Below are 20,430 nucleotides of genomic sequence, written 5' to 3'. Positions count from 1 at the left end.
CAGAATGTTAGGTCTCATCCATATGTTTAAGCCAAAAGGCACATTAAAGTTTATTGTTTTATCTTCATGATATGACTTTCCTGTTTCCATTGGTGCAAATGACTTTAAAACGAATAATGTTTTTCTTGTTTGTTAGCGTCATCTCCCCCTGTTGTCCACTGACCTAAAATGCAGCATTCTGAAAGATGAGAAAGGCAATGCATTTCCTCCCAGTTCTTTTGTAAGCTGACATGAAGTAGACAGACACCTTCTGAAGTTTTGTGCATGCTGTGCTCTCTCTCTCTCATTTTTCCTTTGCTGCAACAAGAAAAGCCTTTTCTTTTAACCTGGCTTCCTTTGAAGAAGTGACTCAGGCAGCTTCATGGCCTCTCAAGGTAAGTGCATGTATAGTCTGTATTTTTAGATCATGTTTACAGAAAACTACAGTCTTGTGAATTTCAGCAATCAGCAGTGTAATGAAATGAGAACTGCAGACTAAAATCACATCATCCAAACAAGGTGGTTTTGACTCTTTAATTTTTCAGCACGTGAAAGACTCCTAAAGAGGATAAAATCTAAAATAGACTGTTATTTGGATAAAATACATTGCCAAATGTAACACTGCACTCACTCTGAGATTTGTGTATTTATCTATCTGTGCTTGTATGTATCAGCACAGTTAGCACAGAATGCATGAGAAGGGTATGTACTGATTCCAAGGTTAACATAATTTGTGCACACCTATTCCATATTCTACTTTAAAAATACTGTGTCAGCAGACTGTTCTCATTTTCAACACTGGACACAATCCTGTTACAATGTAGCAAAAGAAATCACTGAAGATTAATTTAGTGAGATTAGCTATGTTTGGGCTCATTCTCGTCATGTCTTGTCTTTAGTTTAAGCCAGCTGGGATTTCAGAACTACAGCTGAACATTGCAGTCAGTTAATCTAAAAATCTTTCCAAGTCCGTTTTGCACATGCTACCAAATGCTACAACTAAACAGAAAGCGCAGGAATTTGGCTGTCCTTCACGTTCTTCCAACTCTGCTACAGTCACCTTACAGAGTATCATAGGTGTGCTGGGAGCTGAATTTGGCCCAGCTAAGAGTTGAAGCAGTTTGATATTTAGGTTTGCTATAGTGGCTCCCCATCTTTTTCCTAAAAATATAGGCATCATGATGCCAAGTATGTTGTTGATTTTTAAGGCACTGTTGTTTTATGTTTTGGGGTCATATTTTTCTCTTGGTGGGTAAGGACTTGTATACCTTTACAGAAGTTTTAGAGAAGAGCAGTAGTTAGCAGAAGCAGCATAGCTCTCAAGCACAGACTTTCCACAATAAAAGAGCATAGTAATCTACTTCTAGATAGAATCAGTATCTCTACAAATTATGATTATGTAGTGCACTCTGTTTATCATAAAGGAGTTTCAGGTTCAAATACCATAAGTCATATAGAAAACATACATATAAATTGGGAAAGCCTCAAAGTATATTATGTGTTCATTAATATTTAATGGATTTCCTATTTGATTTTTGAAAACTTAAATTTAACTAGCAAACCTGAAGTCAATAACTTTTCTTATTATTCAAGATTAGTGCTAGTACATGGCCAATGAAGCTTCTTGGCATTTCATGTAACAAGAGTTACAGCAGTAACACTACCCTATGAGGTAAAATGATGCTGAAGAAAGTATAAAATATTTATGACAGGGTTATACATATTTTAAAGGCCAGATACAAATTCAAAGGGGTTATATCTTCTTCCTGTGGTCTCAGACTTTGAAAGAAACCAGTAGCTGCAAAGATAAATTAAGATCAAAATATGATTAAACGATGAATCAGTGACACTATGTTCAAATACTGCTAAAGGATCTCATTTAAACCCACAAAGGCACATGAAAACTTCAGATTTAAAGCCAAAACTCTTTCTGGAACTAAAACCCCATTGTACCTAAGTGTTATCATGCAAATGATAGAAAAAGATCTTTTGGGGGCCCTTTGCATTATCTAAATGCACAGATTTAGTTTAATCAAAAGGGTTAAATTATGTATAGACAATAGGCACATTCATTGGGCACATTTATTTGTGCAACTAGCACAGATGAATAAACTCTGGTGCAGTTTGCATGAGAGTTTATTGCTCCTGGGCAGAGCATTTACATGTGTACCCAGAACTGCAGCACATAGAGCAAGGGCAGCGCAGTCCTGGCTAGCAAAAGGCCCAGGGGGTTAACCTGCCAGTGTCGAGCTGCTCTGCCCTAGTTCAACATGCTGGAGGGGTGGGGGCTGGCTGGGGCACAAAGGTGCTACAGTGCAAGGCTAGCTAGCAGGCAACTGCCACACTGTAGCACCCTTGTGCTCCAGCCAGCCCCTGTCACCATCTACATGTGCATTGCTGTGCATTAAACAACTCTGCCATAGCATAGTACTTGTGTCAGGCAGTACTATTTTACAGCAGAGTTAGTTTACTGTGACCTAGTAGTGACGTATGTGTAGACAGTGACACTTTACTGCAATGCTAATTAGTCAGCTCTACAGTAATGTGCACCTATGGATGCCCCCATTGTGTTTTCAACTATACCAGTATAACTGATGTAACTTTCCAGAGTTAATATATGTGCACTATTGGAAGGACCAGTATCAGAATCAGGCTCATAGAACAATTTTTTCACTGCTATTTCCATGACACCATAATGATTTTATTAGACGCAAACCTGCAACCATTTACTATTGTAAGTACTTTCAGTACCTTAAATAGAACTACTCAAGGTAATGAGCAAATAATGCCAAATAGTGTTTACAGGAACAAGCTGAAAGAATACCCATTGATGAAGGCTGTTTCCCCTTAGTGTAACTTTATTTTTTAAGTGGAGTCATGCTACTGAGGCTACAACTATTTTTTTTAAATCAATATGGAGAATCATACATGGCAAAAGCAGTTTTAGAGCTGTGGTTCTCAATCTTCTTTGTACCGCGTCCCATTTGTAAACATCAGTGGTGAGTCCCAACCCAGTGCCCTTCACTCCCAATCCACTGACCCCTGCTGTTATGTATTGCAGTGTATGTATATATTATTGTTGAGCAGTTTATGTCCATTTGTTCTCGTGTCAATACTCTCCTGTTAAAAAAATTGCCCTGCCCTACCCTGTTATTTATTTATAAAGCATAATCCCTGTTTTAATGCCCCCCCCAGAGGTGGGGCAGGGGGTGGGCACATGGGGAGGGGGTGCGTGTGTGGAAGATGGGGGTGGGGCCAAGCAGTCCCTTGCATGCTAGAACTCTGCCAGCCTGCAAAGAAAAAGTTACAGTTTCCCACATTTTTCTCCTTTAAAGGAGAATCCATTTTTAAAGTTTGTTGATCCATTTTTAAAGTCTGTTCATGACCCTTTCATATATTCTTGTAACCCATTTTGGGTTGTGACCCACTGGTTGAGAAGTGCTGATCTGAAGTACTTTATTATAGATAGTTCATTTTCTTACTAAAAAGTTATCTCGGATTATGTGATAATACACATTATGCGCCAAACAATATAAATGACATTACGTGCCAGGTAGTGTCAGTATATTAATTTGGAACTCTAGCTTATTTCTTTTAGGAAGATAATTGATGACAATTGGTTATCTTTGATGCAGTCCTGTTTATTCACAAACGGAGTACAAAGTCCTGTTTTTTTTCTATTCCTGATCCTAATAGGAATCAAACATGGCACACTGTTCCAATCCTGCTTCCTGACAGCCCTGAGCCCAAAAGCCATTTCTTAGCTTGTTCTCAAAACCACACAACAAGTGCTTCCCTAGCTGTCCCTGCTGCTTTTTTAATTTCTTCTCTGTGAGTTTCTGTGGTGTTTTTCCTGTTTTTATAGATACATACCTGGCTCAAATTAACTCCCCAGTCTCCAGCATTTTGTATTCAGCCCCTCTACCTATGTAGCTCAGATTCCAGACTGGCCTTCCATATGGCTTGGAGCTCTGCTAGCTTCAATCATATTCCACAAAATAGAGTGAAAGCTTCTGGTGTTTATCCTGGCTGAAACTGGGCAATAGGTGTCTATGAGGCTCAACACAATAGTGTAATGCACACATATATACTCTTTTTCTCTCATTCTGTTCCTATGCACATAATTGTATGTGTATATTTTTCAAAACACTGCAAAGAGCCACCATTCTTGCAAGTGTCTCAGGTTTGGTATTCTCAGTGAAGGCAGTAACTAAATGAAACACATAGAGAATATGCAGTCATCTAAGCACCATGTCATCATGTGCTAATCATCCAGCTTAATCCTGCATTAATGGTTTTTTTCCTTTTCTGCAGATCCTCAAGGCCACCCAAACAAAATCATTCAGGATTATCTTCCTGGTTCTTCAGACCTTCCTGACCAAAATAAGTCTATTGTACCAACAAGTGCCTGGAAACAAGCATCACCCCTTCATGACTTGCCTCCTGGCCTGGAATACTTAAACCAGGTCCTGTCGTCTTTCCATAGATTTCTTCAATAGCTTATGCTTGTGGGGGTTTTTTAAAATAACTTCAAAATGAGTTTAGAATTGGAAGAAAAGCCTGCCCTATGTTAATGCTCTTCATTCATCCTCCAATAAGTGAACACAGCAGTTTTCGTTTCCCCCTCCCCTTCCACAGGTCATTATTTCTCTTTTTTTCCCCTTTATTTAGTAAAGGCCTGCTTCTATAGAAACCATTACCAAAACTCTTATTCGCCTCAGAGGGGTATAAAACAAGGCTATGCGAGGTGGGACTTTCATCTTTCATCCCATATGCACACATCTGGAATAAGTGTAGGACTGTAAAGGGAAAATAACTATCTGCTTCTTTCTTACCACAGCAGACCCATTAAATGAATGCACAGTAATCTACTAATCTGTGGGAGTTGGGATATCAGAAAACAATATGAAAATATATTTGGCAAATAGGCAGAAAAATTAAAAAAAACAACAATCAACTGCTATCTTAAAAAATGAGTAAATAATACTATCTCTTTTAGTTTTAGGTACCAGGATATCTCGTAGATTTCTATGGTTATAAATCACATGCAAATTGTAGTATCCTATATTAAAGGCATATAAATTGTTCATAATCTTCAAAAATATTTCCAGGAATGTATGTCTAGGGCATATCTGTGTACAGGACAGAACCTAAAGAAACATAGGCCTGGAAAGGACTCAAGGATCATCTGCTCCAACCCTAAACTAGTTCAGGATGTGCTATTCTTAAAGCACCCTAGCCATATGTTTATGTAGCCTCTTGAAAGCCTGTAGTGAAGGATATTCTACAGCTTTCCTGGGCAAATTCTGTAGACTGCCTCATTCTGTTGGAGTATGGTATAGTGTTCAGTTTTGGCCAAAGGGGTTTGTGGGCTTATTTTATTCTTTTATTGGATGATGTAAGAAAGCTGCCCTACATGAACAACTGGTACCTCATGAGACTGGGGGAGGCCACCATGGCAGTGAGCAGTGATCAGGTCCCCAATCACCACCCGCAGCCACCAGCATTGGTGTTGGCAGCAGCAATTGGGGACTGCCTGAAGGCAGAGGTGTCAGCGGTGGGTGCCAGTCATGTCAATAGTGGGAGGAGGGGTGGTGAGTGGCAACCACACACAGAAGCTGGCGGCGGTTTCGGTGGTGGCCAATCTTAGGGGGGACACATGCTCCACTGTGCCCCCTCTATGCGTCACCTATCCTGCCCTGATACATGTTTTGATCAGGAGCATAACTGGCAGGGGATCTCTGCTGATGCCCAGGGCTCCAAAATCCTAGTTATGCCTCTCAGTCTAAAAGTAAGAAAGCTTTTTTGAGATGTAGTCTAAATCTACTTTGGTGCCTTCACTTTGCAGCAAGGAAGAACAGGTTCTCCATCTCATTTATGATAGAGAACACTGGTATCATTCCCTACTCCCTTAATCTCCCTCTCTTTAAACTAGATATACCTAGTTCTCTCAACCCTTCCTCACACAGCTTGTATTCCAACTCCTTTATTAGCTTTGTTGCTCACTTCTGGATTGTCTTCAGTTTTTCCATAATCTCTCTAAAATACAGAACCTGGTACTGCTCACAAGATTCCAGCTAAGGACTAACCAATGCAAAAAGCATTACTATCACTTCCCATGTTATTATACAATACTTCTGGTAAAGCAACCCACAACTGCAACTGGTGGGTTTTGGTTTTGTTTTGCAACTGTATCACAGAGTTCACTTGTATTCCTATCCTACTTGGGAATGAATTTTTGTTATGTATTACAGTGTATTTATATATTATTGCTGGTCAGTTTATGCCCATTTGTTCTCATGTCAATACTCCCCTGTTACAAAAATTGCTCATCTCTCCCCCTGCCCCACCCTGTTATTCATTTATAAAATGTAATCCTTGTCTTAATCCCTGGTTTATTATCTTGAACATAGCACCGCACTAAAATGGCCATGTTAGGAGCTTTTTCCCTCACAAAGTGCAAAAATACAGAATGGGAGATAATTATCTAGCTCCAGCTGGCCATGAAGGCTCTGGGAGCTTCAGTGGATCACAGATGTCTGACTTGCATTTACACTTGTAAAAATATAACCAGTAACTTTATAACCTCAGTTTATTTAGGCTACACCAATATAACTGGCATTCCTTTAAAAAGTGAAATAGTACATAGTTAGTCTGCTATAAATAATTTTAACAGAACCTGAGGCAAAGAGGGCTATGTAGACACTTATAAACCCTAGAGCTTTAGATATTTTAAGATGAAATCTGAAAAATCTCCTTGATTCTTGCCTGTCCTGATAAATGATATATCAGGGCAGCTTTCTTACAGAATCTAATAAAAGAATAAAATAAGACCACAAAATACTATTATCCTTACCACTCTATCCACGTGTTTATGCACTGTATGTAGCTAACTAATGCATATGCTTTTAATAGCCCAACCTCATTTTTTTTATCTGGTGAAAAACTGCATTAGGAGATGAACTCAGCATTTAACTATTGGGACACTCCTGCAATCTTCAGGATGGTTAGCAACCTATAAACTATTGCTTTTTATCACAGCAGAGCTGTATACTAAACTCTCTTAAGCTGCAAGAGTTTCTGTTATATCTTAAGAAATTTAAACTGCAAGTAGTGTGTGTGCTTGGGAAAATGTTTTTAAACACAAATGCCTTATTCAGAAATCACTTACTGGAGTGTGTGTTTCAGAGATAAGTGAAAGGGCTACAGAAGCTTCCTCACCAGCTTCTGTCTAGAAACTGGACCAGTCCCAGGGGGTGATTAGAAGTGATGAATGGCTGCAAACTGCTTGAATATTTATCAGGCAAAGTGTGCCAAAATAAAAGCAGTACACAAATGCCGAGCATGATAATTCCATAAGGTCATCAATTCTTTCTTCAGCCATGACAAATATTTGGTTATTGGAATTTAAGGAGAATAAAAGGAGGGAGGTCTTAATTTGCAACTTGGTCACCTACCGTTGAAGTTGACACTGAAGTAACATTATATTGATATTAATCAAATTATTGTCTTCCCCCACCCCCCTCCACCCACTCCTCTCCTCTCCTCTTTGGACACACACTTCCCAGAAGAGAATAAGGCTTGAGAGACCATAATAAACTGCTGCAGCAGCTCTGAGGAGGGGAGTCAAAGACACAAGGCAAATATTCACTGTTTTTCCTGGGGTTAAAGTCTATGTTCCGCTTGTATGCTAAGGAATTATGTAATCAAGTTGACTGTATTAGGCCCCAGTATAAATGCAGAAGTCAGCATTTTTTTCTTTAGAGTACAATCTTAAATGTAGTATGATAGTGTGATATGGTTATGCTGCCTCCTTGCTTTCAGCATGGCCTTGTATGTGCCAGCTGGGGACCATTCATATTGGAGGAATTCTCAGTAAGGGAGACAGGGCTGTATTACATGCAGAACAGCAAGAAGGGGTTGGAATGAGGGAGAGAGTCAGGCTCTGTATCTTTCTATAAATTGCTGCTGGTCTCATTTTGCACCTGTGGAACTCACATGCTCATTGGTGTCAGGTACATGAATACGAAACATGAACATCACACTTTCTATCTCTATGGCCACTAGGGGTATGTGAAAAGGGCCCTGTTCTATTCGGATTCAACCCAAATCAGGGAGAGTGACTCGATTCATTGATTTGGATCACTATCCCTGATTCAATTTGGCTAAATCCGAATCTGAAAATTCAATGCTGATTTAGAGAATCAGAGTTTCAGCTATAGACACAGCTTTCAATGTTTTTTCTACATACCTCAAGGTACCAGGCACAGCTTGTGAAGACTGCAATGCTGGGACAGATGGAGCGTCCTACAGGAGCATGGGGGGGGCCCCCTGCGTGCTTGGCGGCGAACCTGGAAGTGGACCGGAAGTATTTCGCTGGGAGGTCCTCCTGCATTTCCCAGCCGGCAATCAGCTACAGGGGGACCCCAGGTGCCTCCCCCCCCCGACCAAGGAAACATCAGTCCCTGTGCTGGGGGGATACGGGGGGGGTGGGGGGGGAACCACCAGCATGCTCTCTGATGGATCCCAAAGTGAACCAGAAGTGCTTCTGGTCCACTTCTGGGTCTGCTGCCGAGCGCGCTGGGGACCCCCCATGCTTCTGTGGGACACTCTGTGCACCCTAGCATCGCAGCATTCACAGGCTGCCTGGTACCTTGAGGTATGTAGAAAAAATATTTAAAGCTGTGTCTATGTCCAAATCATCAAATCTTTCGAATCTCTCCAAATCTGATTCAATTCAGAGTGATTAAAGGGTCCTCTGATTCAGTTTGGATTCAGAGATTCGGCCACCAAATCTTGTTGACTCTCCGCCAAAACGAATCAGGGACCAAAGCTTCAGACAGCCCTAATGGTCACCTTCTTCTTAAGTGAGTTTAATGTCTTTGTGAAACAGCAGGATGACTTAAGATTTTCCCAAATACCTCCAGTTTCTAGTGGGGCACTATGGTGATCAGTATAGCAGCCCCAAATCTCTTTAAAGTTGGCTGGTTCTCATCAGGTTGTTTAATTTATTTTCACTTCTAACAGCTGGACCAGATAATCATTCACCAGCAGGTGGAGCTTCTTGAAGGTACAGTTTATTTGAGTTTAACTCTCACAGTGCCAGCTTCCAGATACCTCTGAAACTGGAACATGAGTACAGGTCTGATCATATCCCACTGAATTCAAATTTAAACACTCTCATCAACCCTCATAGGCAATAGATCAGACCTCTGATGTACCAATAATTTGGTGAAAATTATTTGGTTTATGATTGTTCTACAACAATAAAATGTCACTATAAATATCTACTCTAGCTATAAAAAATATCATCCTAAAGGAGTCGAATGGGACTTCTAACATGTATATAGTTACTCATGTTCATTAATGTTTTTGGCACTGAGCAAATGTTATGCCTTTTAATTACAATTCTTATGTTGGCAAGAAAGCAGTCGTTGACCGGATAGGTTAAAGAAACACATGAGCAGAAGTGATATGGTAATACATAATACTTTGCATTTACATACTGCTTTTCAAATTTTAAAGCAAGTGCAAGTGAAATGTCACGTTTATTGTTTCATGGGGTTATTTTACATTGCAAATTGGCTTAGGGCCTGATCCTGACCCATTGAAGTATATGGGAGTTTTGCCACTGAATTAGGGTAAAGTCATCACTAATTTGTGTCTATGAAAAGTAATGAGTCCAAATCAATCCTCTGGATATAAGCTCCAGATATTCCTCTGAAATTCCTAATCCATAGAATGAGGTGAAACTGAACTCTATGATCTGACAATTCCCACACTTGTTTCAAAATACAGATCAGAAATGCCCTAGTTGGGATGATCAGATTTAACTCATGGCTGATTATTTTAGAATATTTACAGAATTGAGAATTGCATCTATTCAAAGGATTTTTCCCCCAAATCATCTCTGCTCTATTGATCTTACAATATACATTGTAGAAAGGGATTAGAGGTGTGAATTTGGATCCAACCCTGGGTTTGATGCTTTTGGTTTAAATATATTTTACTAAGGTAACTTGCAATCTGTTTTGCTTTATTAGCCCTTCTTGGCACAGAGACATCCAGCAAGTATGAGATAAAGAACCATTTGGGAGAAAGACTTTACTATGCAGTGGAGGAAAATGGTTGCTTTGATCGCAACTTTTGTTCTCCTTTACGGTCTTTCACTATAAGGATTGCTGATAATGCTGGCCGAGAGGTGATTACTGTGAACAGACCCTTGAGATGTAACAGCTGCTTGTTCCCTTGCTTCCTGCAAGAGGTTAGTGAATGATAATAGCACCTTTCATTTAAGTGTCTCAAATTGTTTTACTAAGGTTAATTAAACCTCACAAGAACTTCTATGAGGTAAGCATTATTATACCCATTTCACAGATATGTAAGATATACAGAGGGAATTAAGTGCTCTGCTCAGTTTTATGTGGCAAAACAATTTTAGAAATGAAAAATGGAGAGTAATATGCTATACAGATAACTGGACCATATATATCCTGCTTCTTTTTAAAAATGATCATTCCCTTAAAATGATTTCAGGAGTTTTCTAAAATTGGTAGTAGGTAATTGGTGAGGAAAATAATTCTTTATTGAAATATGACACTGTAAATACCAGGTAGCCAATGGCTAGAAAGGAAGGTGTGACTTTGGGCTGCATTCAGATTGTGAAGATGAATTAACCATTTGCATATATGTTTTTGGCACACAATAGAGATAACCTGAATGATACAGTTAAAGAATTGGTATTCAGCATGGATAATATATGCCCCAGTTCTGCTATGAGGAACATGCTAATGCCAGTTCTCAGGAGATGACTTGGATGTAATGTGTATGACGACTTGAGGAGAAAGCAGCATAGATTTACTTTTTATAGATTAACTAAACCAGAAAAGCACAAGTTTTTGTAAGCAGCAGCTTACTTCCCCAGATGCTGAGAGGGGACTGCAGGAAGCAAAGCTTCTAAACACAAAGCAGTGATTCAAATACAAGGAGCATTAGAGGAGCAGGGCCATCCTGTGCATGTTGAATCTGTATTTTGGTAATTTGTTTCATTTTGCCTTTTTCAGTTTAAAGCAGCACAGCCATGTAAATTCATTCCAAGCCTCAGAATGAAAATATCGTGCTGTCCTTAAAATTGCACACCTCTCGTATTTATTAAACATCTTAGGTAAAATCCCAGCTCTGTTATTAGGAAATGGCAAAATTTGCTGATAAAACAATCAGAATATCACTGCACTGGCTGGCAGACTGCTTGCTCTTTGCTATGTTGTAAGTACAAATGCAGCGATATCATGTATACTATATAAACCCAGATAATCCATTGATCCAGGCACCCAGGTGGACTGAAGGCAAATGGGTGGGTTTAAAATCATAGGCCATGTGTAGATGAAACAAGGGGCACATGTGCACAACACCTTAAAGTGGGTTAAATGCCTTTGCACCGTTTTAATCGTGTTGTTGTTTGTACACATCAGTGGTGTATTATACAGTAATTCCAACCGCTGTAGCTCGTAGGCTACTACTGTATTAAGTTGATCTACCAAGCATTTTTAAAGTTGGTTCAGTGAGAAGAGTCCAAGATGCCCACTAAGCAACCCTCTAATTCAAGGGTGGACAAAATGCAGCCCAGGAGCTGGATGTGGCCTGCCAGATCATTCTATCTGGCCTGCAGGGCCTCTAAAAAATTTAGAAAATTAATATTTATCTGCCCTGGGCTGCCTGTCATGCAGCCCTCGATGGCTTGCCAAAACTCAGTAAGCGACCCTGTGCCCAAAATAATTGCCCACCCCTGCTCTAATTCCATGTAGCCTACCTCTAGGCTCAGGCTTGAAATTCTCTCAACCTCCCCACTGTTGGGCGGAAGGGGTGTTGTACACACAGGGTGTAAAGTGTGAATTAAAAACAATCGGAAATCTTAGGGGATAAGACACAATGCCGCATTTATTGAAAACATAAGACAAACAAAATAGAAGAAAGAACAACAGAAGATGTTATATAGTATATAACAGAGTATATTTCATATACTCACACATACACACCCATTTATTCACATATATACAAAAGGAGATAGACAGACAGTCCTGAACATATCAAGATATTACCAGTCCTTAAGATGCCAGCCAAGTTAACCATGAGGTTAAAGCCGGGTCTTTGTCGAATGCTGCTTCTTCTTCTTTGCAGGACAGACCCAAAGCCCCTTTGTTCTTGTCCATCTTTATAGTGATTGTTCCCCGTACAAGTCTATGCGTTTTACTGTGTCATGTCCCCTTGATGACGAAATGATCCTCCTTTTCAGTTACGATGCTTTGATTGATGGACAGCAGGTCAGGCCCTATGGGTAGTGAGTCAGGCCCTACAAAGAGAGGCTAAAGGGCCTAAATCTATTCAGCCTCCACAAGAGAAGGCTGAGAGGGGGCCTGGTGGCCATTTATAAACTTACCAGGAGGGACCAGCAGGAATTGGGTGTGGCTCTGTTGCCCCAGGCACCACTGGGGTGTTACTAGAAATAATGGCCACAAATTGTTAGAGAGAAGGTTTGAGACTGGACATCAGGAGGCATTACTTTATGGTTAGGGCTGCCAGGCTCTGGAATGGACTCTCAAGGGAGGTGGTGCTCTCTCCTGCCTTGGGGGTCTTCAAGAGGAGGCTGGACAGATATTTGGCTGGAGTGTTATGACCCTGCACTTGTTCCTGCTCAGGGCAGGGGGTTGAACCTGATGATCTGTGTAGGTCCCTTCCGACCATAAAACTTCCCTGTGAAGTTCCCTGTGTAGGTCCCTTCCGACTATGAAACTATGACAGACTCTTCGGCTTTGTGGTCTGCAATTTCTTGCATTTGCATTTCCAAAACCTGATCTTATATTTTGCAATCCTTAGCTGCTGATCTTTGGACATTGCTGTAATCTTTGACTGTTAAATCACAGAAGGCTATTTCTGTCCTTCTAGTCTGAGGTGCAAGACAATCTGTCTCAACATATGCATTTCCACACATACTGTTTATTCTTTCATTACCTCTTTTCAAACTTCCCAGGCATACCACAGGCCTTTTATACACTCTACTTCTTTTATACTATCTTTAACCTACAAAATCACAAAACAAAATGACTGTTACGCTTACGCTAAGCAATGTAAAAATCAAAATAGAGTCTCAACTAAGTTACACAGTTATTTGAGCAAACTAAAATGGATATTGGTTATAAAATAATTAACAAAGCTATAAAGGATATTATAAAGGAAATATCAAGAGTATATAAAGACAAATGAACTTTAGCCCAACAGGGGAAGGGCTGGGGGGAGAAAATACCCCAGCAACACAATGTCCATAAGCAGAATTCTACCCGGAGCAAGCTGGCCCTTTGGCCTTTTATCTGCACTGGATACTGGACAACACCACCGATTACCTTTGTTTCACTTCACCCGCAACTGAAAAATTCAGCAACTGAGAGCAGGGGACTTGAAGCTCCTGGACAACTGTTTAAATTATTTGCAGGGAGAAAGGAATGATGAGCCAATCAGCTCTTCTCTTCCTCCCAAGGGGAGGGATATTCCCTGTGTTCCACTTTCTCCATCTCTTTCTGGGGACTCTGCTTGGCTTAGTGGCCATCAACTCTCCACTCTAACAAGATGGGTGGAAGGTATTCTATAGGACTAATTGCACTTATTTTTGCTTTACCTGCCACAGACAAATGGTAACTTTACAAGTGTAAATTCCACACTGTGACAGCAATGTATGTGAAAGATGGGACTATTACTGGAAGGCCTTCATTAGTGTGTGTCAGTATGACTTAGATGGTAGCACTCTTGACTGCCTCAGGAAGTTCAAGTACCACTCCAGGATTGTGTGGATGTGGTAAGTATATAGTACGAGAAGGCTGCTGCACTGTTACAAATGCACAGCTCCTTTCTCCCTCTCAGTTCCCCACGTATATTTGTAAAGCAGTCTGGAACGCCTTTACTGTGAAAGGTAAACATTCTGTTTCTGCATGCTGATTTCACTTAATGCAAGTGCATTATACCGCCACCTATGTACTTTGTCACTGAAGTATTTTGATAAGCACTAAAGACCTACAGGCAGAAAAATCAACATCTCTGTATAAACAGACGTGATTACTATAAATACAGTTGCTTCTGCACAGTATATGGCTTTTCTTGGAGCTTATGCCCTAGCTGTTAAGTTAATATTGTTTCCAAAGTATTTTAAACTATTATTAGGCAGCCTCCAAACCAAGGCTAGGATTCTAAATTGTATATTACAACCTAATGGCAATTCATCTTGTGAACTAACAATTGATGGTGCTGTATGATACTTTTGTCTAACAGTTAGAAGTTCAGTCCCCTCCTGGTACAATAGCAGGCTATGTTGTCCAGAACTGGGACCCTCTTCTGCCTAAATTCACGATAAAGAATGAAAGCAAAGAAGATGTATTGAAAATAATTGGTCCATATGCAACGTGTGGCTGTCTTGGAGATGTCGACTTTGAGGTAAGTTTCAGACTTTTGAGATTTTTTTTGTTTTGTTTTAAATTATGAGTAAATGTGTTAGTCAAAAATCTTGTGGTATTTCTAAAAATATTTATAAACTATTATAATGTGGAAACAAGATGTCAACAAGTCAGAATTTATAGTTCCTAGACTTGAATCCCAAGCTGGAAGTTGATTTCATAACATGTATTTCCTGGGTAGGAATAACAACTGAAACAAAGGAAAAAACATTCTTGTGGAAGAAAGTCTGGCATCACAGAAATCAATGAGAGCCCTGTCATTGACTTTGATAAGGTCAGGGTTTCATCTCATGTGCAGTCCTTAATATCTGATCCATTCACTTTATTGTGCTTGGAGTCAGGTCCAAGAATAGTATTGCAAGCGACTGTATCTATATTTCCTTTAACATAAGAAAAAGTAATTCTGAGAAGTAGTAGATGTAATATACAAAGGGCAAGTGTACACGTGCATTCATGTGCCATAATTACTAAGCATTAAGTTTAGTACCTGTAAGAACAGGTACATTACTTAATGTGCAATAATTGGCGCTACTACTCAGTAGTGCTAGCATGTGTCTTTTAAGTGATGCTTATGCACAGTAGACTAATTCTACTGTGCATTAGCATGGCTTTTGCCATGAATTAGTCTACTGTGCTTTTACCCTCTTGTATAGACATGCACAGTGTATATAAAACTATACACAATATGAATAAGGCAATAAATAGTATTTGCTAGGATGATCAAAATACCATGGATTTTTTCCCCTGTCTATTAATTTGGTCCAGATTAAGGGGCCCCACATAGCTTCTAAACTGGTCACATCCTATAGGGCCAGACCAAGAAACTTCAGAGGGATGTTACCTACAAATCTAGGTGTAAGTTATCAAATAAATGTCGGAACCAAACAACCTGTGACACATTTGCCAGAAACAAAAGTAGGAATTCATTGTCCACAGAGATGATGCTTCTGCTGATGGGAGCTATTCAGAATTCTTTGGTCAAAGAACAAATCATTATGATAGAACAAGGGGAAAAAATACTCCTATCCCCTGGTTTCCTCTAGTGTTACTGATATTTATAGATTTGTTAAGAGTGGATGTGGATGAAAACAAATATAACACCACAGAGTATATAAACAATAGGAGAAACCTGAGGGTATTGGTGAGAAGCTCCTAGTGTTAGAAGAAGCTGTAGATGGAAGGGAACCTACCACATCATGGCAAGTATCTTTGCTGGTAAGAGGCAGAGGTGACCAACCTGTGACCTTACTGTAGTTGTAGGTCTTTGTTATGGTATGGTGCTGCCCAAATCTATGTGCTTCCTGCCAAGTGTAAGCTAAATTCCATTGATTTTACTCTGTTATTCAATGCTAAGTTGATAAAAATGTGCACATCTAACAGAGAAGTGTTGAGAAAGCAGAAAAGGTGTGGGCGGGGCAGCAATAGCAGCGAGGGAATCCAGTTCTCCTTGTAACCAAAAGGAAAGATGTGCCTGTGCTACCAAATTTGAGTTCAGACCCAATAGTTGTGAGCTTTGATATATGCTGTTTTGTTATGGGCTCCTATCAACTGCATGTGGACCTTCACAATCTGTCAACCTGCTGAAACTTTGGAGACTATTTTTGCACCCGTTGAACTCACTGGGGATTCTGTCACTGAATACCAAGTGGAGTACCATCAACCTGATTGTTACTGGTTGCAGAGACAGCAGATTTGTAAGGGAACCTAATATATGTCTGCACAACAGGCCTAATTACTCCAGATAGAGCACTGTGTTAATATAGCTCGACACTGGTTTCCCTTCCCCAGCACTCTCAGGCACTGCATTGTGCTGTGTAGACATACCCATAAAAGAAGGGAAGGGTCTTGGTACTGTAATAATCACAAAGATGTAAATAGACAGTTTCTAGGATTAAAAACTGCATTGTAGTTTGCACAAATGAAGGGAGGAACCCTTGACCAGCTCCTTTTTCTCTTCTGGGCCCACATGATATGTGGTAACAGCTTTGACTGTTTAGCCTGCTTTTTATGATCATAAACTTAATGTTTCTGGATTATCTTTAAAAATATTGTTCTGAAAACAGATGACCTTTGCTACAGCTTGGAATTTCATAGGCAAGAAGGTAGCTTTATTATTATTATTTTGTGGTAGCAACTAATGGGTCCTACTCCATCTGTGGCACTTGAAGTATAGGAAGTGTACAGCTATTTGCTGCACCTGAAGTAACATGACTTTAAAACTGCCTAAACACAGATGGGGAGTGGTGTGTACAGCCTCTTGCCACTTCTGGGAGCTGCGTAGGGAACAGGATGTAAGTAAATCAGGGTAGGGAAAAGAGTGAGCGAGATTGGGGGGGGGGCAGCAGTTCTGTCAGGGGTAATTAGTGAGTCGAGGAGAAGGGGGTGTTTGCGGGGAGCTGGTAGGTCTCTGAAGATGGGGGCCACCTAACAGGGAGCAGGCAAGGCTAAAAATATCCCAATCAGGCTGGAGTGAGGTGGGAATAGCACAGCCCTAGGCAACTGGAGCAGCCACCGGGCAAGTGGCTGGGCTTTCCCAGATCTGGTGCTGTGCTGCAAATGTGGACAGGAATTTGGGAGATCGGGTTATTCATTTCCTAGATTGGGTTAACCCTATCTTCATCTATCCTTGTGCAGCTCCTGAAGTGAACTAACTTAGATCATGTGTGCCATTTTTCAACCAATTTAAGCTCTCTGAATGCCTTCACGATTGGGCATTTAACTCTGGTTAGGTTGATCTAAACTTAACTCCTGTATGTACCCATAGACAATGGCAGTCCCTGTCCCAGAGAGCTTACTGTCTAAAAAGCAAGATGTATCAGATAGGTGAGACAAACAGATGAGGGTGGAAGAAATGGAGTAACAAAAATAATAACATGATTTGTTCCACATTCACAAACAAACAAGCAGCTTCCTGTTATTTCACAGAGGAAACTACGGCCTCTGGCACATTACATTTAAGACATGATTAACCAGTTAATCATGTCTTTCGTAGTTATCTGGCCACACGTTAATGCAATTAATGGTGTGTTAAAACAAGGAATAAGCCGCAAAGTTAACACAGAGAGTACCAAGTTGTTCAAAATGGTATTACAGACAAATTGGGGCTTTTTTATAAGATTTCTCAAGTAGGACTTTAGTGATGTTTGGTTTTGTGTTGACTGTGCCTAGGAATTAATTTAATTCCCTTCTCTGGGCCCAATCGTCAGCTTGAATAAACTGGAAAAGCACCATTAAAATCAATGGTACTATGCTGATTGAGAACAGCTGAGGATGTGACCGACTAAGAAAAGAATCACCACTAGTTTGGAACTGATTATGACTAATTCAGGGCATTGGTGGTATGTTGAGTTGGTTAATGTTTGGGTGGCTTTTTTAAACCTTTATTTTCATGTGTGTAGGTAAAAGCTCTTAATGAAATATCTCCAATTGGCAAGATTTCCAAGTACTGGTCTGGATTTGTAAATGATGTCTTTACCAACACTGCCAACTTTGGGATCCAGATGCCAGTAGATCTTGATGTGAAAATCAAGGCTGTAATGATTGGAGCTTGTTTCCTTATAGTAAGTACAGAACATCAAAGGGTTAAGCCCCAACAAGCTGAGTGAACTGGGATCAAAAGAACCTTCATCTGTGGCAAAGCCCTAATCCTGCAACAGGGCTATGTCATTGGGCCTTGATGTACTTGCAGATGATGCAGGATACAGGGCCAGTCTCAAACAGTCAGTGTTTCAATGACAATTATCATCTGGTAGGCTTTTAGCCTTCATGGCTTTTGCTTTTATATTTTACTGATACTGAATACTTTTATAGTTACTTCATTTTTGCCTTTCAGTTGAAATATTGTCATATGTTGCCTTATCTCAAGAATGTGATCACATACTGAGATACCTGACAGAAACCCAGATAATTTCAGGCAGCTGAATTAACTGGTGAATTTAAACTTGTCTGTGACTCAAGAGAAAAGAGTATTACATTCACTATTTATCAGTGTTTCAGAATTGTGAGCCCAATTCTCTCCTGCAGGTTACAAGCAACTGCCTCTGACCTCACTAGAGAGTTATTTGTATCCTGCAGAGGGAGAATACAGTCCCTGAAAGGTAAATACTTTGCTCTATCTGTAGCTAGTCAGCACTGTCTATAACTGATAAATGGTTAAAAGTAATTTCCCTGGCCCATATGATTCTTCCTCTACAAATTCCATCATAAAATTAACCAATTATGTTAACATATATAGAGAGAATTAAAACAACGAACATCATAGGCAAAGAGGGTTAAGTTTGAAGTGCACATTTATAACAAATCAACATTTGTCTTGTTTGATTTTATTTCCCTAGCCATTATATCTCATGTGTGATGCAAATTGGTAAAGCTAAGATGGCCGCAGCATGATTTAAAAAAGAAGCTAGGAAGATCAGCTTGGAGAAGCTAATATAACAGACAACGTGAATTTGACTCTGTACTTCTGTTAAAAAGTTTGCTCAAAAAAGTTATTCAGATTTTTATTCTCACTCTTGGCTGCAGTAAAGATAGAAATGGAATCTGCATGACACTTAAGAATTTTAGATTTTTCTATATAACTCATTTCTCTGTGGCAGTGGTAGAAGCCTGTTGACCAATCTAATTGCTTTATGCAATAAAGTCTGTAAGTCTGCCTTTTGATATGAATTGTTCCCTTTTTTGTATCTTCCTCACCATTCACAGTTTATTTATTTGTAGGACTTAATGTTCTTTGAGCATTCATTGGATGAACTGTAACAAGGAAGATGATAGAAACAGTAAAATATGCAGCATGTGTTTCAGTAAGTCAGAAAGAACATAAATTGATCTTCTTTCTTTGAAGACATGCATTAGATACTTTCTAATTCTTTTTCATTTTCTTCCAGAAATCCCTTGAGCTTTGGACATTATTTCTGACCTGCACAAACCTGTGCTTTTTATAGCAAAAAAAGTTAATGATTTTGTTTATTAAAATGTATCTTATGTAAATAATAACTTTGCCATTTCAATTTCATGTGTGTTGTAGACAAGCATACAGATGCAGAAATGTTGCTTTGGAACGATGCTATTCTCTTTTGAAGTTCTTGCATGGGAAAGCATGAAAGATTGTAACTAAGGCTTGTAGCATCACTGATGAAAGTCTATGTTTAGAGAGCCCTTTGAAGTTTGCAAGTCCTGGTACCAGCTATTAACCAAATGCGGGTTTTTTTTTCATCATTTCACATGATGTTTTCTGATTTGCTATTTAATTAATAGTAACAAATGCAGTATCATAGTAACAAATGCAGAGAAATTGTCCAGCAGGGTATTTGATGATAAGTATATTTTTATATGGGGACATTCAGGTACAAAGAAGCTACTTGTTTAGGTTTAAGAGATACTTGACAGCTAATGTTTGTAAGTGATGTGATTTTTCAGAAATGGTAGCCTTAAATTAGGCTCCTAAGCCATGCTTAAATGCATACAAACTAGTGGTCTAGATATATTCTTGAATTTCTTGACCAACTATGTATGCATGCGCACACACACATGCATGTGCATACACAGTAATAAAATATTTAATACGCACAATACTGTTAAGTGTCCAAGAAGTTAATTTGTACCCTGTAATAGTGAAAAAATTCTTTGCTTTAATCCAGATTATATATACAATGCATATATATATACTGCTAACTTATTAAACAAGTCAGCTCTTTTCTGAAGTCAACATAAAACAAATACATGCATCTGGGCTAGCCTTTTGTACTTTTCCCTCTGGGACTAGGTAGACTCATGTATTTTCTTTGAGAGAATTCTGCAGTGGAAACTTTCTATTGGAAAGTATTGAATATCATGTTTGTGTATTAAAAGATAGACCCATACCTTACTGTTAGAGCTGCTCATATTCTGCTAAGATTGGTTATAGATATTTGCTCAGAATTTGAATGGCTCCTTATTTTTAGACAGAAGGTGGGGT

General features: G+C 39.5%; 1 protein-coding gene across 3 annotated transcripts; it reads left to right on the top strand.

Moving 5' to 3' along the window:
- Nucleotides 1-238: 238 nt before the first annotated feature.
- PLSCR5 (phospholipid scramblase family member 5) lies at nt 239-20,036 on the top strand. Of its 3 annotated transcripts, none has more exons than XM_090051561.1 (8): nt 239-374; nt 4,294-4,445; nt 9,007-9,049; nt 10,023-10,050; nt 10,156-10,243; nt 14,296-14,457; nt 17,876-18,037; nt 19,194-20,036. In XM_090051561.1, exons 1-8 carry the CDS (start codon nt 362-364, stop codon nt 19,230-19,232), a joined length of 687 nt encoding a protein of 228 aa, XP_089907687.1. In that variant the 5' UTR covers nt 239-361; the 3' UTR covers nt 19,233-20,036. The 3 variants fall into 3 exon arrangements, with proteins under 3 accessions (XP_089907687.1, XP_089907686.1, XP_089907685.1); XM_090051560.1 differs by having other exon boundaries at nt 10,023-10,243; nt 19,194-19,276; nt 19,361-20,036; XM_090051559.1 differs by having other exon boundaries at nt 10,023-10,243.
- The last annotated feature ends 394 nt before the right edge of the window (nt 20,037-20,430 follow it).

The sequence above is a fragment of the Crocodylus siamensis genome, chromosome 6 (assembly GCF_052110815.1).
Source record: "Crocodylus siamensis isolate JL-2025a chromosome 6, ASM5211081v1, whole genome shotgun sequence".
In the NCBI taxonomy this organism is placed as follows: Eukaryota; Metazoa; Chordata; order Crocodylia; family Crocodylidae; genus Crocodylus; species Crocodylus siamensis.
Note: the sequence above shows the minus strand (reverse complement) of the source record. Positions and strands in the feature narration are given on the sequence as shown.